An 18,347-nucleotide genomic window follows, 5' to 3' on the forward strand; every position below is an offset into this window, starting at 1 on the left:
TCCATGGAGCAAAGCTCTGATTCAATGATGTGTTCCAGTCAGGCACACACCCACCCAATGAGGGTGTAAAGAAGGGCTGGCGAGAGGTGTAACCTAGGGAGAGTCCCAAGGGCCAGGAAGAGAGGTCTGATGGGCCGCATTTGGCCCTGGTCCTGAGGTTCCCTTTCCCCAGTGTAAAGCAATGCAACTTTACGAGCGGTAAGGAAACACGGTACGTTTATCTGGAGAGCGAGAGTTACCTGCTATTCTTTGCATTTTCATACGCCGAGCCTGGATGCGGCCCTTTGCCAAGCGCTGCTTCGCAATGATGCAACGGATGTGATCCGAAAAGATGAAGGTGGCCTGAAGGATGGGGAAGGGCTTGGAATGGGGGCTGGAGGCTGGCTTGTGAATGATGATATTCAGGGCACGGCTGTCGTCTTCAACTCCGGTCACCTGCATATCCTGGGGTGGAGGTGGGAAAGTAGAGAAGAGATAGAATTAAGACCCAGATTCTTGTCACTGCACCATGCTCACCCAAGGATAAAGTTGGAGCATAGCAAGGTATGAGAGACCAGAACTGGGTGGGCTCTACTACAGCTCAACGGCAGAGCTCAAAATGTTCAATGTAGGAGGGGGTTAGGGTCCCATTTCACAGCATCTCCCATAGCAGGGCTGGGTAAGACCCCTCTCCTGCAAGGCCTTTGTCTAGCAGCATCTTTCAATGTAGACGGGCTAGACAGACTGAGTGGTGTGGCTCAGGCTGCTTCACATTTCAGGTTCTCAAAAGGAAGGGGCATTGAGGACGAGGAGATTCCTTGCCAAAACACAGGCACAGATGCAACCAGCACAGAGACTGAGCTTCCAGCCAAGCCTCATATGAAATGAGTCCTGACTCGACCTGTTTTAGCTGTGTCAGTCTAACTCCCAGCTGAGTATGCCTAGGATTAAGAGGAATTTTCTGAGTGGGAACCACTCCTCAAAGTCCAGCTGACTGAGCCGTGAGAGATGGATCCACCAGCTTCTTTGGGATCCGCTAAACGAGGGATGGGGAACATTTGACCCTGTTGTTATACTACAAATCCCATTGCCCATGAGCACTGGCCATGCTGACCTAAGCAGATGGGAGTTGGAGTCCAGCAACGTCTGCACCAGATGATGTTTCCAGGAAGCCTCCTAGCATTGCTGTACAGTCTTATAGGCAACTCTCCTCAGAATCTGTGCTGTCTCCAGATCATTACTCACAGCTGACCCCACGGGGGGGGGGGGGGGGGAGGCAGCTTTTGCATGGGTCAGAACTGGTGTCAAGCAGTGCATGCAGTGCAGTGGGTTTCCTGGGAAACAAATCCCTATGCAAATTGGGCCAATTTGCACCTGAAAATGTCCAGTTTGCACTGAAAAATTTGTTCTAATGCTGTGGAGAGTGATCTAATTTGGCACATTCATTTTACATGTGTTTAGTAAACAAAGCTTTGAAATGGTCAAGTATGCCTGATATCGCATTTGTGGCATTCATTGTTACTAATGAACTTATGTGGAATGAAGAGTTTTCCGTTAAGGTAGCCAAGGCAGCAAAGGCAATGAATATTACTCTGACAGGGAGGGAAGTGTGGCAGAAAGGAACTTCCGTACATTGCAGAAATGCTTTCTCACAGAACCCTGTTCTGAAAATGTATCCCTAGTAGTAGTATTTAAATCACGTGTTCTGCGACACACAAGGTAAGACATAAATTCCACTGTATTTAATGTTTAACAGAGTACTGTGTTTTAATACTTTGTTGGAAGCTGCCCAGAGTGGCTGGGGAAACCCAGCCAGATGGGCGGGGTATAATAAATTATTATTAATATTATAAATACATTTTGCTGGGACAAGCCTTAATCAAGTAATCTGCCTGTTACCCCAGGAAGCTGAGCCAGAGCATTGGGTCCATCAAGAACAGTATTGTATACACTGGTCGGACAAAGGCTTTTATGGGATATAGACAGGGGGTCTTTCATAGCCCTTCCTGGGGCATTCGGCATGCAAAGCAGATGCTCTACCACTCAGTGAATGTCATGCAAACAATTCAGAAGGTCCTGTGCCTGCCCCAAACCCCTCCACTTGCAGGAGAAACACAGCAAGGCAGAGTGGTTTTGCTCAACTTGGGAGTAAGGCTTGTGCCTCACTGCCTTAAGGCAATCTTTGTTCACCACTGGTGACCAAGGATGCCTCATCCCCCTAGAGCACAAGGTTTGATTCATTATACTTGCTGGTTTAAACCTTACCATCTTTTACACTCACCTGGAGAAGACCTGCAAACTTCACCACTCCCCAGCCTAAGCGGGCAACGTCCGGCTCCACCAAACTCATTTGGTAAATATCCACTGCCAGAAACCTCTGGACTTGACCGCCATCTTTTGTGATCACAGTGCAGGCAATTAAATCACTGTTATCTGAAATGGAAAAAGGAGGGGAGGGGAGAGGAAGCATCATCAGAGGCAATTGGTTACTTTCCTAGAAAACAATATTCTCAAGAGGTACCTTTGATTGTAGTGCTTTCATATTCTCAACTAGTTTTGTTGACATCTACACCAATCTACTGCACGCATTTTTTCTTGCTACACTGTTCAATACAGCCTTCTCCAACCTGGTGCCCTCCAGATGTCTCTGGACCACAACACTGAGGTCCAGCGCCGAGGGCCTTCTGGCGGTTCCCTCACTGCGAGAAGCAAAGTTACAGGGAACCAGGCAGAGGGCCTTCTTGGTAGTGGCGCCCACCCTATGGAACACGCTCCCATTAGATGTCAAGGAAATCAAAAACTACAGTATCGGACTTTTGTAAGACATCTGAAGGCAGCCCTGTATAGGGACTTTTAAAAAGTTTGATGTTTTATCATATTTTTAATATTCTGTTGGGAGCCGCCCAGAGTGGTTGGGAAAACCTAGCCAGATGGGCAGGATATGAATATATTATTATTGTTATTACTCCCATAATCCCTTGACAGTTTGCCATGCTAGTGAAGATAGGCGTTGGAATCCAACAATATTTGGTGGACAATAGGTTGTGGATGGCTGCAATGATGCTTTTCTGGGAATAAATCCCTTGTGTGTTAAGAGACCCACACACAGCAACCCTAGCTGTCCTGGAAGCAAGCACAGCCTGAGCACAACAGCACTCTCCCCTGCTGTGATTTCCAGCAGCTGGTATTCAGAATCTAGCTGCCTCTGACGGTTGAGGTAGAGTCTAGCCATCGCGGCTAGCAGCCACTGAGATCCTTGCCCTCCATTACTTTGTCTAGTTCTCTTTTAAAAACCATCCACCTTGAGGGCCAGCACTACCACTTGTGGAAACAAAGTCCACAGTTTAACTTGTGTTTTGCAAAGAAGCAGTTTCTTTTGTCTGCCCCGAATCTTCCAACGTTCACCTTCCCTGGATGTCCACAAATTCTAGTACCGTGAGGGAGGGAGAAAGGCTTTTCTCTGTCCGGTTTCTGCACAACACGTCTCCTCTTACTTGCCTTTTGTTCTTAACTGAAAAGTCCAAAATGTCCTGATGCGTCCCCTTCCTATTAAGGAGAGGTGCATTACATACTGACTGAAATAATGTGTTTGTGCTTCTGCAATACAACCAAGCTAAGTGTACACCCATTTCCTTGGAAAGGAGGGGTAAGCCGGCCAAACTACATAGTTTTTGGTTCCTCGTTAAGGGACATCTGGTGCTCTAAGCAACCATAAACATGCTCTGCATGTATAGGAGCAGCCTTTTGGGTGGGGATGCAAGCTCACAAGTAGGAGGTGCCACAGAAAAACCTCCATCTCCAACTGGTCCCCAAGTGATGTAAAGTCTTGCAAAGTCCGGGCTAGACCAATGAAAGCATCTCTCTCCCCCCACCCCATTATCTAAACCTACAGCAAAATCTCTGTGGGGGAAAATGGCTAGTCTCCACAGACTATAAATAATGTGAATTTCCAGGAAAAGTGACCAATCTGATATTTAATCTTTGCAATGGCAAAAATATCAGGGGGCTGGGGAACTGTGTGCGCTTAGACAAGAGACATTGGAAAACTGAACTGCGAAATGCACTTTAATGCCTCATAGCTCAATTGTGATTGTTCTATAAAAACAGAGGAAGGTTACAGGAATATACATTAAACTGCATCAATGAAGCAGGGGGAGGCAGGTACCAATCAAACAATCAATATGCAGGAAACGACGACACCATTACATTTGAAAGCCAAAAAAGAATATTGCAATTTGATTTGCTTTAAGAACACCCATATAAAATACCCGACAGATAGATTATAATCACATTTCCCGTTAGCTTACAAGCTGCTCACTTAAATTCTGCACAGGGAGTTCATTTCCTGACAGAACCAAGGCTAAAAACTCAAATGTACACAATTCCTAGGACCATAAGAAATGGTGTCAATTCAGCCTTGACATTTCCTTAAATAACATCTAATTGGCAGTGCATTGCCTATTCTCCAAACGGCAATTTCACAGTCATGCTCCACGTCTTGTGCTAACAGATGTGCACAGATGTTGTCAGCACATTGCAAAACAAAGTGTTGACTCCAAGACATTTCAGCGCTCCCTTTGTAGCAGAAACTCATGCCCATTTCCACGTCTTGTGGTAGCAAATTCCACGAATCCGTCCTGTGTTGGGTGAAGAAGTGCTTTCCTCTCTCCTAAATCTACTGCCAGTCCATTTAAATGGAGGAGCCTACGTTCTAGAATTATGAGAGAGGGAGGGGAGAAAATTCTTTCTTTAATGCTTCATTTCCACCATGCAAAATTCTATCAATATCCTGCAAGCAGGAGTGGAGCACAAGAGCTCTCTCCCCTGGCATTCAGAAGCTTTACTACCTCCCACTGTAGAGGTGGGATGCGGGTGGCGCTGTGGGTTAAACCACAGAGCCTAGGACTTGCTGATCAGAAGGTCGGCGGTTCGAATCCCCGCGACGGGGTGAGCTCCCATTGCTCGGTCCCTGCTCCTGCCAACCTAGCAGTTCGAAAGCACGCCAGCGCAAGTAGATAAATGGTTACCGCTCCGGCGGGAAGGTAAACGGCGTTTCCGTGCGCTGCTCTGGTTTGCCAGAAGCGGCTTAGTCATGCTGGCCACATGACCCGGAAGCTGTATGCCGGCTCCCTCGGCCAATAAAGCGAGATGCGCGCCGCAACCCCAGAGTCGGTCACGACTGGACCTAATGGTCAGGGGTCCCTTTACCTTTTTACTGTGGAGGCAGAGCAGAGCCATTGTGGGTAGAAGCCATTGATAGCCCTCTCTTCCATGAATTTGTCTAATCCTCTTTTAAAAGCATCCAAGTTGGTGGCCACCACCGTCTCCTGTGAGAGTGAGTGCCACAGTTTAACTATGTGCTGCAGGAAGGACTTTCTTCATCTGTCCTAAATCTTCCATCATTCAGCTTCACTGCATGTTCATGAGTTCTAGTGTTCTAAAAGAGGATAAAAACTTTTCTCTATCCACTTTCTCTAAACATGTTCCCTTTTCCTGACCGGGAAAGTACGCCAACCACCTGAGATAATTTCAAGTATCTTTTTTTTAAAAAAAATCTAGGGTGCAGTTTTTGAGACAGTGTCAAGAATCGTACACAGTATTTAAAAAGGTAGCTGCAACATAGTGTTAGATATGGGAACTAAAACACTGGCTGTTTCATTTACTTACTATTCCTTTCCTAGCAATTCTCATACTCAAGAGAAGGACCTCTGAAATCAGTGGGCTGACATTGATTTATTTAACCATTTATGAACTGCTTGAAAAGTCAAAGGACACCAAAGTGATGTACAGCAAAAATAAAATACAAAGTATACAAATTCTTAAAACAAGGAAACCATTCCCGTGGATTTACACTTAGTATTTCATATATGACTAGGTCACGTCTCAGGAAAGACTTGAAACAAACCGTCTTCAGTAGGCATCCAAACACCACGATGCTGGGCACCTGTTTAATTCCAGTTGGTAACCAATTCCAGAGGACTGGAGCCGCAGCACTAAGAGACCAATTTCTAGTACAGACTAAGCACACCTCTGGGACATGCAGTACTCTCAGCAGTGCCCCATCTGAGCCGTGCAGTTGCCAAGCGGGGATATAAGGGGCAAACTGGCCCCTTAGGTAATCTGGTCTCATGTTATCTACCATACAATGTTATCTACCATACAAGTTATAGGGAACCAGGCAGAGGGCCTTCTTGGTAGTGGCGCCCTCCCTGTGGAATGCCCTCCCACCAGATCTCAAAGAGAAAAACAACTACCAGACTTTTAGAAGACATCTCAAGGTGGCCCTGTTTAGTGAGGCTTTTAATGTTTGATGTAGCCTAGCGAGATGGGTGGGGTATAAATAAATTATTATTATTATTATTATTATTATTATTATCATCATCATCATCATCATCTAGATCCATTAATTTCAGTGGGTCAACTTCCAAGTGCGAGTAACATCACCCATGGAATTTAGCTTTCAGCAGACTTTGATCTCGGAATAGCACATGCTCACAGTGGCTACAGATCCTGATATTTTGATTGGGAGTACCAATGCCTCTTCCAGAAGCCTGTGCAGTGGGGCGGGTGCAACGGAGATCTCTCACAACTACATCGCTGTTTTATTCAAGTGAGCTGGAGCAGCTGGGCTTGTTTGATGTCGCCGGCCGAGGGAGGGCCAGATGAATTGACTTAAGGCTCAACTGCCTAGAACAGCCATTACAGTAAGATTAATTCTTTGAAATACCAAATATGACTGACATTTTCTATTAATATGTATTGCATGTGCCAAGATGGAAACAAGGACTCTAGATTTCCCAGCAAACGCAATTTATTTTCATAACAAAAGAGCGGGGCATTACCAGAATGTCGTATGGCTATTTTGGGTATTCATGACTTCCAGTTAGTGTTACTTTGGCAACAGGTTTTTTTAACCCTCCCATCAAAAACAAAGATAAAGACCCTCACAAATAAAAAAATGCCCCTACTTGCCCATTTGTGAGGGGGAACCAGCCCTCTTCTCCTAGCTCAGATACCCCTCACTTTAAGAACTGCTTCGCCATTTGCATCACCACTGAACCCAACTTAGGCAGCCAGGATGATAATAGGGCAGCCTTCAACAATCTGGTCACCTCCAGAAGCTCTTGGAGGTAGATGGAGACTAGGAGTAGAAGAGTCAAGAGATGTGGAGATCCCCCAACATTCTTTACTTGTTCCCACTCCAAAAATTTTTGCAAGTCTCTTCTAAGCTCAACCACTTGATCTAGGAGGCTCCAAACATTTGCCGGGACAAAGGAAAACCATAGGGATCTTATTATGCATTGTGGGCAGCTTTGCAAAGGCCCAGTCTTTGGAAGAGCAGGGAACTCAAGTTATTCTTGCAAAAACTCCTCTCTCCCTTTTCGAGTGAGAAAAAGAGGGGTTTAGCAAACCCCAACAGGACCAGGAAGCCTAGGCATTCCAGTTCAGCACTGTCTTGTTAATCCTTATTTTTCTCCCCCTGAGGCTTTGAATGGCTTTCTTTGGAGAATGCACTTTTGTCCTCATTCCAAGTGCCACTGTTTACTCACTCAAGTCTAGGACGTCGTCGGTTTTAATTAAGTCCTCCTCCCTCGTCAACGGCAGCTGAGTCTCTGGCTCATCCTGGAGGTGCAGTGACAGGGACCGCATCATGAAGAAGACTCTGATTGCCTGAAAACACAAGTGAGAAAAGCGGATTCTTTCTTTTTAAAGGTAATAATAATAATAAACCAAAACCTGGCTTAGATTAGGGTGGGGACCTCTGGCCTGTGGGCAATTTGGCCACTGAGGACATCTTCCCCCTACCAAGTCCCCCTGCCCCACACCTGACATCATACATGTGAGAGGCAAAGTAAGGATGTGGCTCCAGAGGAACAATCGGATGAGCTTCCAGTTGTTCCCTAGGCAAGTGGGGCTTGCTGATAGCACACAGATCTTAATGCCACTGTACAACCTATGGGGAGCAATGGGATTCCTGACCACCATCCGTCCCAGTCCCCCCCCCCAATGTTTACCAGAATCATGGGGCACTGCTGCTATCCCATCTTAGACAAGGCCCTGCCAGGTGAAGGCTAATGGAGAATCACTCCTTACTCTGGCTTTGTTGTACTGGAAATAAATATTTCTTTTTAGCAGCCCTGGCAGTGGAAGGGGAGGCGGCAAATAATCACCCAATGGTGATTTCATCTGGCCGAAAAGGAGGCTTACTTGAAGGGTCTGCTGAAGGGACCCGATACAGGGACTCCGGGGAATATCTTTAACTATGAGTAGGTTCCCTATTTTTTTGCAGGAGAGCGTAGTTTTTTATGCATTCTGTATCCAAATAATATATAGGGCTCTGAAAATCAACAGCAGTATCTGGAACTGGCCTGGAAATTCATTGGCAGCCAGTGAACCTGTTTGTTTGTTTTCTTTAATTGAACCTTGTTTTTTCTGCAGCTAAGAGGCCTGGCGGTTGCCTCTGAAACCAATTCTAGTTTCCGAGAACCTTCTGGTGAAAACCTCGCATCATAAATTGAGCCTGAATAACCTCGGCCAGGCTCATTTTTACTTAGGAAAGGGGGCAACTGGAGCATTCACCTGTGTTAGTCAAAGCAATAAGCCCTAAAGGGCTCTACAAGAAGGAAGTGGTTTGTGGCTTTCTATAGACAAAATGCAATATATATGTATATGTATATGTATATATGTGTGTGTGTGTATCTGTGTGTGTGTATGTATATATGTGTGTGTGTATGTGTGTGTGTGTGTGTGTGTGTGTGTGTGTATATATATAGAGAGAGAGAGAGAGAGAAATGAATCCTTGGAATGCAACCTTTGTTTTTAAGAACAAATTTGGGGCATGAAGAGGAAGGTAACCACCACCACTTATTTCTGCAAAGAGATGACAGATTAAAGGAGAAAGCTTCATCAGCTAAATAGTTTGAGGATCTATGCAACTTTCTAACATGTAGAAAACAGCAGTCTCAGAGAAACCAAAGACTGGAACTGAGGGAAGTTGGGGGGTGGGGGCGGGTGGGTTTTGTGTGGGAGGGAGGAAAAATGGGGGGGGGGGACAAGGATGATATGTTTTTGGATAACATGTTTTGTTTTAATTTTGAATAAAAAAAATTAAAAAAGGAGAAAGCTTCAAACAGCTGGTCTAGCTTTGCCTGCTTTAAAAGATAAGTGCATTAGCTTTGGAAATCAGGATGGAATGGCCCAAGGCTCACACAGAAGAAGAAAAAAAGTGTTTCTGAACTTCAGAAAACAACTCTGCTAGCTAATCCTCAAAAAAGTGTTTCTGAACTTCAGAAAACAACTCTGCTAGCTAATCCTCAAAAGGAATCAAAGTTCTGTTCTAGGAATAAGGGTCCCTGGCTTTCCAAGAAGTTCAAGCAAACGAGATAAGAGATACATCCTGTGTCTCGAAGTGACAAGGCAGAATAAACAGAAGAGCTTAGAAAGGCCGTCTTGATTGCTGGTATTTCCAAGAAAGTTCTCAAGACCAAAAAGAAAAAAAAGATGTTGTCGCTAATTCATTTCTTCCTCCCTGAAGATACAGCAATTCTATGTACGCTGAAAGGATGAAAGCGGCCTAAACTGGAGTGTGCCATCAATACAACGGAAGCAAGCACATCTATGTGGTATTGTGTTTTCTGCAGAAAATGAAACAAATCAATTTCCTAGCTAGAGCTCCAAACGGAAGGTTATTTGAGTACAGGTTGTTCAGCTCACCAGGAGCCTCACAGTCAGAGAAACATGGTTTGCTGATCCAGCAAACACCTTAAGAAACAAACAAACCCTACTAGGACAAACAGAAGAGAGTTCTTTTTCAGAGCATCTCCAGATCCTCCCTTCGCTTCTGGCAATGTTATCAGAGAGGTGTCAAGAAGCAACTGGAAAATGTAAATGGTGTGCTTAACCTGTCTGTTGTGCAAAGAGCAACATGGGACCTCTCTAAAGATCTCTAGGTGGTGGTGAGGACACCTCTGTAACTCTCTGGCTTATTGTTTATCTAGGGCCTGATTGCACCAAGAAGTCAAATGCCAGCAATCATCAACCCCAACACACAGCCATGTCAGAACAGCTGGACGTGTTGCTCCCAAATTTTGTAGCAAATGTGGGGCTTTCTAGGAGAGTAAGAAGTGTGGCTTTCTTTTCTCCCTTCTGGTTAATCAACAGGACTCCATGGCATGGCAGCAACTAATGCTACCAACACTCTCTTAGCTCTTTCCCAGCCAAGCCTTGCAAAAAACACAACGAAACTACTGGGGGAAAGAGAACACAGGCTTGCTGCCTTGATCCTGTCCCCATGGCAGCTTCTACAGAAAGAAAGGATGCCAAGGGCAGTGCAGCCACAGTCCTTTCTGCCCTATGCCAGCTCTTAAGAGGATAGGCTGGAAAGCAGAGGTGACAAACAAACCCCTGTGTTGCAAAGAGAACGTCAGCAATGTCTAGGCAACACGATGACCTTGTACATATTCAATAGACAATCTTTTATAGAATTCCTTCAAACCATAACAAGTCCAAGATGAAATCTTTAGTCTAAAAGTCTCTGAAAATCTTTAAATGAAGCGAGGTACCATACATTGTATGATGAAAGACAAGCTGTGAAGCTTTGTGTATTCAGCCAATATGATGTCCAACACTGAACAGTGATTCCGGATATTGACTACTCTTTTGTAGAATTCTTCATTATTACATGAGCACTGTTCCACAGCATTTGATATTTTCATTTACAGTGGTGCCTCGCAAGACGAAATTAATCCGTTCCGCAAGTCTCTTCGTCTTGCGGTTTTTTTGCCTTGCGAAGCACGGCTATTAGCGGCTTAGCGGCTATTAACGGCTTAGCGGCTTAAAGAAAAAGGAAACAAACTCGCAAGAACTCGCAAGACGTTTCGTCTTGTGAAGCAAGCCCATAGGGAAATTCGTCTTGCTTAACGACTCAAAAAACGGAAAATCCTTTCGTATAGCAAGTTTTTCGTCTTGAGAGGCATTCGTCTTGCGGGGCACCACTGTACATATATTCATTCGAAATAAGATGGGTTTATGAAGCAATTCTATATCCTCCCACCACGCTGACCAAGAATTCTACGAAACAGTAGTCAGTATCAGTGTTGGACATCATATTGGCTGAGCATACACAGTGCCCAGGCTTGAGCCCCAAGGAGGTCACTCCGGTGCTAACACAGCCATTTGACTTCACCCCCAGAGGTGCGCTCCATTTTCTGCCGAGACAGACAGATGCCAACAACAGAGCAGTTCTCTGTCATTGCCTGCCAGGTCACTGTGGACCACTGGCTATGCTGACCTGGGCTGATGGGAACTGCACCCCAGAGACCTGGAGGGCACCAGATTGGGGAAGGCTTCTGCACACACCCACACCTCTGAGCTCCTTTGAGGGAGGGAAAGGGGGATAAAAATGTACTGAATTTTAAAAAATCTCACCCTCCGCGTTCTTTCCACATCTCCGCAGGGCAGCCTCTTCACAAAGTCAATCCCAGTGAGAGGGGTTCCTGTTGGCGGCAGCAGAATGGAGGCATCCATCATCAAGTACTCGACATTCATGGGCTTAAGCTGGGAAAGGAATTTCACACTTAACATGTGACATAAACCCAAGCGCAACCTTAAAAGCAACTGTACCTTTAATACTATTTCCCCACCCTCTTCCTGCGGAAAAGTAGTTAAAATAATAATAGTTAAAAAGTAGCTAACTATTAAAATAATAATAGTTAAAAACTAGCTAATCATACTACGTCAGGCAACAAAAAATTGTGTACATGGAACTTTTCCATCTTGTAAAGCCTGTTAGGTCAAACCAAATGATAATTTGCCATATTTACCACTGTGCTGATATTCCATGCCTTGTCTAAGATGTTGTTATGTATGATAAGCAAATGCTGTGGAATTTTGATAACTTCACACATTATAAATCTATGAGTTCTGAGTATTTTAACATTTCTACATATGTGTGCACACAATTATTGTTTAGCCTCCAGATTATTATTATTTTAAAGTGTGGTACTCTAAGATGAGACATGTTAACATTCCCTTTTGCCCCTCTCCATCCACATGGCCATCTCATGAATTACTTACAGTCATGCTTCTGTATTCATCTTCAAACATATCCAGAAAAATTTCTTCGCCCTGTAAAAGGAAACAAGAGGAATGCATTTGCCCCTCCATAAACATTCCCTCCGCTTCTCATTATACAATGGTCTTAAAACTTATCCACCTTACCCACATTCTTCAAGGACCACTTTTGACCAAACTAGGAATGAAAAGAGCTACAGCTTCCCTTTATCTGGATAAGCTGCCAGCTGTTTATCTCCCCCGGTCAAGGCTGCGATTCCTAAACGCCTGGTGGGTGCCTTGCTTGATTTGCCTCTGGTGGAAAAACATGGCACCTGGCCTCAATTAAACAAAACAGCTTTGGAAATGGGTCATCGCCACAAAATGGCTTGAATGCCTGGCAAAGAGGCCGTTTCTGCTGATCTTCCTGTTTATAAACTTCCAGACCTTTAAAAAGGAAGTCAGATAAGGGTCGACTCACATGCAAGGCAGCAGCAGCGGCAAAATGACCCCAGCCATTGGCCGCCGCCACCAAAATAGGTAGGGTCTTGGGGGCCAGAAAAACTTAGCTGAAGGCAGCGGCAGCACTTCCGTTTTGTGCTCATAAACCAGTATAGTTTATGGTAGAAACCTGCTACCAACTCTACTAGCATGAGGTGACTTCAAAGGCTACAGAGATGGTGTTGTTGACTATACGCGGCTCATTGGCCCTCAGAATTGCCCACCCTTGGTCTAGATTGGGATTGGCCCTGATGAACTACAGCTCCCATTAGCACCAGGCAACATGGCCGATAGCCAGTAATGATGGGAGTTGTAGTCCAACATTTTCTAGAGGAGTCCACCATGTTGGCTTTACCAGAGTCTGGTGAAAGCACCATGTAATTCCTGTCCAGTAAGTGGTGTCTTAGGTTCTATTCTTATTAAGCTACGAAAAGGCAACCGTGTACTTTAAAAGGTTCCCTGCTGGCTCCCTCTATCTTCCCCTGTATTCAGAGGTTAGGGAAACATGGAAAGCATGAGAATACTGTACCTTATAAAAACGCCGCACCAAGTGAACGCTTTCTTCTCTCGCGCCCTAGAAAGAAAAGGATACGGCTCAGTTCTACTTTGTGGCGGGCAGCTTTCAATAAGGCTTTAAAAGCAGCAAATGTCTTTCCCCAATACCATTGCTTCCCCCCTGGAAAGCCAGTTAAAAGAAAGAGGAGGACATCTTATGGCACTCTCCAGTGCAGGGGTGGCCAACTTGGTGGGGGCGGGATTCCCATCAGCCCCAGGTGGTGCAGCCAACGATCAGGGACGGCGAGAGTTGGAGTCCAACAAGATATGGAGGGCGCCATGTCAGCTACCCCTACCTGATGAGATGGGCAGAATCCAGACTGCTTCAGAAAGGTTCTGATGTGTTCAGCCCCCCACCTTTACGCAGGGGTTACGTTCCGAGGCACCACATGCATCAGTGAAATTACATGTAGGTAAAGGTAGAGGGGACCCCGGACCATTAGGTCTAGTCGTGACCGACTCTGGGGTTGCAGCGCTCATCTCACTTTATTGGCCGAGGGAGCCGGCGTACAGCTTCCGGGTCATGTGGCCAGCATGACTAAGCCGCTTCTGGCGAACCAGAGGAGCGCACGGAAACGCCGTTTACCTTCCTGCCAGAGCAGTACCTATTTATCTACTTGCACTTTGACGTGCTTTCGAACTGCTAGGTGGGCAGGAGCTGGAACTGAGCAACGGGAGCTCACCCTGTCGCGGGGATTTGAACCGCCAACCTTCTGATTGGCAAGTCCTAGGCTCTGTGGTTTAACCCACAGCGCCACCCACGTCCCTGAAATTACATGTAATTGAAACATATAGAAAAAGCCTGCAAACACCCCGTTCTGCCCTTTTAGCGACATATTCAGAGACGTTGACATTTCTGGGTTCGTTGTGATCAGAGTACACACAGTTGCACACAGTTGGACGTGTGTAAACAGGGGGGTTGCCCGTATTAAGAGGAAGGCGCTAACGTGTACCAATAGCAACTATAACCCAATGACAGCCTGCATATTGGTGTTCGTACGTTGTGTCGTTTTCATTTTAACTCTTTATTTGCGCTTTTGCCCTGTATTTTTATCTTGTGAACAGCCCTGAGATCTTGTGATGAAGGGCGGTATATAAATCTAATAAATACAATAAAATAAGTAAGTCCCAGGCTCAATCCCTAGCATCACTGATGAAATGTTCTCGAGACTGGGAAATTACCCCTTCCCTTCCCAAGACCATGATGAAACCAGACAGACCAATGGAATGATGTGGAACAAAGCAGTCAGATTCGGCACACCCTGGTGACAGAGCTGTAGCAGTTTCTTCGACTCCTAACTCTTTGCTCTCAGTTCTGCTTGTACATAGGCAATCAAACGCTGGTTTAGAGAACTGCTAGCAAAGAAAAAAGTCTTAGATTTTTTAAAAAATGAACGTATTCTGGAAATTTCATTTCATCTTTTTACTATGTGTGCTGCCTTGACAGAGTTCTACTCATAAAGATGGACTGTTAGCAATCAGAGGACTTTTGACACTTTCATACCAGCAGTCATAGAATCATAGAGTTGGAATAGACCACAAGGGCCATCGAGTCCAACCCCCTGCCAAGCAGGAAACACCATCAGAGCACTCCTGACATATGGTTGTCAAGCCTCTGCTTAAAGACCTCCAAAGAAGGAGACTCCACCACACTCCTTGGCAGTCAAGAGGAAAAAGGTGTCCAAACCCCGCACTCACTCACCTCCAAACAGGCGAGGTGAACATCCTTTATAATTCTACCGTGTTTGGACATCACCAGCTGCTTCAGTAGCAAGCAGCCAAGTTCCAATGTAGCCAAGCGAATTTTCCCATCTGTATGTTGGGGGTGGGGGGTGGGGAGGAGAACAGGAAAAAGTTAGGAAAAACTTCATTGCATTGTTGAGATCAAGTTGCTGACGTCACAGCTTTACGAGCCAGCGCTTTAGCACCACTAGCCAAATTCAAGTATCTCAGCACTGTGGCATGTTTTAAGTACAAAATGCAAAACACTTCTTGTACTCAAACAAACACTGGAGCATGGAAAAGAACTGGGAAAGAACTGTTGTTTCTCTTCTGCAGTAGTGTGGAAGCCTATCCAGCTTAGTCCAAACAAAACCCAAACTCACAATTTGGCCAAAGCAGCCGCGCTCTCTAGAGATTAACAGAACGATTCACTGAGACCATTACAACTAAGAACTTTTAACTCCACCTTGGCATTCTCCCCCCTCATCTCTTTTTCCCCCCTGTTGTACAGTGGAACCTTGGTTTTCAAACATAATCTGTTCCAGAAGACAGTTCATTTTCCAAAACATTAGAAAACCAAGGATCAAAGGGCTGGCTGCAAAGTCAAGGGGGGGCGGGAATGAAAAACATGCCTCAGAAGCTGTTTGACTTCTGAGGCATGTTTGAAAACGGAAGCAATTACTTCTGGGTTTTCAGTGTTCAGGTTCTGAATTGTTCAGCTTCCGAGACGCTTGAAAACCGAGGTTCCACTGCACAGTCAAACCTAGGTTCTCGAACGGCTCCGTTTTGGAACGTTTCGGCTCCTGAAATACCAAAAACCTGGAAGTAAATGCTCCGGTTTTTGAATGTTTTTCGGAAGCCAAACATCTGACGCGGCTTCCGCTTGAGTGCAGGAATCTCTTGCAAACAACTGGAAGCCGTGCCTCGGTTGTTGAACTTTTTGGAAGCCGAACGGGCTTCCGGAACAGATTAACCGAGGTTTGACTGTATCTCCTAAGATCATGAACCTGATGGTTGGGACTGTCACAGATATTTATGAGCAGCTCCGAGAGCCTCTTTTAGCCGAATAATGTTGTTGTCATTATTATTAACAACAGGTGTTTACTTCATATATTTAAATATTTTATATTGCCCCTTGCCGTTCTCAACCATTTTTAACGCAAGTAAAAGAGCAGCAGTTGAGACAGTAAGGCGGCAGGTTACAAACGCAAGTGAAAAGCACTGAGATACCTGGGCATATCAAAAGGGCTACGGTTCAGTTCCCACATAATGCTAGGCCAACCCATGCAAACACATGAACAAGCAGGCTCCCAGAGAGGAGATCACGGCGGCTTTGCTCCTCCTCCAGCCCTTCTGCCGGTGCACTGCAGCGATCTAAGCTGTGGGCTGGCTTGACAGGCTCGTGGTTTGTCTCTCTTCCAAGCAAACCACGGAGCTGTAAGCCAGAAAGGCAAAAACCTCTGGTTACAGCTCAGAGTTTGTCTGGGGCAAGATGAACCGCCCACCGCGTGTTCCCACTAAGCCATGGTTTGGTTTAGTGTTACATGTGAACCAGGTCAGCCTTTCATGACCTAATTGGAAGGGCATGAGATCACAGCTCCCCCATGCGATGAAAGTTAGAAGCTTCCCTGGCAGAGGGGAGAGAGAATCTCATGTCCATGCTGAATATCAAGGCTCGGGGTTAGATTCATCACCTGCCTAGGCAGTCCCAAAACCTGTGCTTTGTGTATTGCAGGGGCAGCTACCCCCTGGCCCTCCAGCTGCTGACTCCAACTCCCATCAGCCCTGATTACTGGACACACTGGCTGGGGATAAAGGCAGCTGGAGTCTGTCAATAGTTGGAGTGCGGCAGCTTACTCCTCCCCAACCTCTGGTGTGGTCCATGCTGTTAACAACGGTCTCAAAGCTGTATAAATCCCATGCCTGTATAAATTATGCAAATTTGCTGAACTTGCAAGATCTTTTCTTTTGCATAATTGTTTTCTGCTTTGGCAGCAGATAGCAAACGCCTCGTTGAAAAGACGCAAGGAAGAAAGGATCTGGGATGTCAGCATTGCCGCCTATTCCAAATTCTTTCTTGCTCAATACGGGACTTGGAGAAGCAAGCTGTAGACACACACACACACACACACACACACACACACCCCTTTTCAATGAGACGTTTGCTGTAAGTGGCTGCACTGTATCTGGAATTGCTCCCCTTGAGCTCTGGTAGGATTCTGCCCGCAACATCCTCTGTTAAACAACTGATCTTTTTACATTCCCACATGAAGACTTTGCCTCAAGAGGCGGAGAGTCAATGCCTTCTTGTTCTCTGCTACTGCTGATGTGAGCTATGGTCATTGCTTGAAGATGTCTTTGGCGTTGGCTTGCTGCTTCGTGCTTCCATCGTCAAACACAGCTTCCGAGTTCCTGTCTTGAAAGCAAAGCAGGCTCTAGGCTTGTAAATTTGTCCTACAGGAGTCTTTGCCAACGTGCTGAGAGCTGTAGTTCTAAAATGCCTGGAGGGCAATAGGCCGACAATGGCTACCCTATAGCAAAAGCCCTTCTGGTCCACAAAGGATGGTGCTTTGCATACTCTTGGTTTCAGCACTTGTTAGCACAAAAAAGAAGATTGACAAAAACCCTCTACCTGGCTGAGCGGCATAGTTCATTATCCTGATGAGCCTTTCAGCGAGCACGTGATTGTACGAGGTCTTCTCCTCAGCATCCAGTGCCGAGAGCTGAATTCTCTCCAGCGTGACTGGCTCGATTCCTTTGAAGACAGAAAAAGTGTTTATTGCAGCTATGTGACAGTTTGCCAAAGCACACTTCCAAGGAACCAAGAAGCCAGTAATTAAGAAAGGCAGCCAGGCCTTGGGAAAACACCAGCTTCCCAAGTTACCCACACATAGATTTTGAAAGACGAGGAGGCAGTGAGAAACAAAAAGATAAAAGCAATTGAAATCCTCCCAGCGCTCCCCATAAGTCTTTAGAGGCACAAAATGTCCTGATCAACATCACCAATTCAACCACCCAACTGCACCAGAGATCTCCCTGGGACCTTTAGTTTACATGTTTTCTTGACGCTTCCAATCCCTGATTTTGCAGGGTTGATAAGACCAAAGCAAAATCTTGATAACAACCTTGGTAACCACTGCCGGGGTTACGAAACTGCCTTGATGGGCACTGCCTGGTCAGTAACTATTTTTAAAAGGAGCAGAATGAGTGGATCAGGCCTCACCTGTCCCCCGCCCAGGTGGTCTTTTAGCAAGCCAGATAACAGCAATGATAACACATCCCCCAAACTAAGCCTTGATCCCAGCAACAAACCCTAAAGAATATCTCGCCCAGTTGGAAGGAAAGTTGAAATCCCACAACAGGTGGAAGGTGCCTTGTGCTAGGCCAGCAAAGACTGATCAGAACTCTCAACAGAACTATGGAAACATAGAAGTGTAGAGTTAAAAGGAACCCTGAGGATCATCTAGTCCAACCCCAGCAATGCAGAAATATTCAGCTGTCCTATACAGGGATCGAACCTGCAACCTTGGCATTATCAG

General features: G+C 45.7%; 1 protein-coding gene across 3 annotated transcripts in view; it reads right to left on the reverse strand.

Moving 5' to 3' along the window:
* The window catches only part of CLEC16A (C-type lectin domain containing 16A), a 96,493-nt gene that overhangs the window by 43,907 nt on the left and 34,239 nt on the right, over window positions 1-18,347 (reverse strand). For all 3 annotated transcript variants that reach the window (XR_013390601.1, XM_077918639.1, XM_028706963.2), the window contains exons 13-20: window positions 17,441-17,563; window positions 14,789-14,898; window positions 13,061-13,105; window positions 12,055-12,105; window positions 11,407-11,535; window positions 7,530-7,650; window positions 2,261-2,412; window positions 240-444 (exon numbers count right to left, since the gene is read on the reverse strand). Coding sequence is in view for 2 of the 3 variants with exons in the window: in XM_077918639.1 (XP_077774765.1) it covers window positions 240-444; window positions 2,261-2,412; window positions 7,530-7,650; window positions 11,407-11,535; window positions 12,055-12,105; window positions 13,061-13,105; window positions 14,789-14,898; window positions 17,441-17,563 (936 nt within the window). In the remaining variant the exon portion in view is untranslated. The remainder of the gene's footprint in view (window positions 1-239; window positions 445-2,260; window positions 2,413-7,529; window positions 7,651-11,406; window positions 11,536-12,054; window positions 12,106-13,060; window positions 13,106-14,788; window positions 14,899-17,440; window positions 17,564-18,347) is intronic.

This window comes from Podarcis muralis, chromosome 14, assembly GCF_964188315.1.
Source record: "Podarcis muralis chromosome 14, rPodMur119.hap1.1, whole genome shotgun sequence".
Taxonomy (NCBI): domain Eukaryota; kingdom Metazoa; phylum Chordata; class Lepidosauria; order Squamata; family Lacertidae; genus Podarcis; species Podarcis muralis.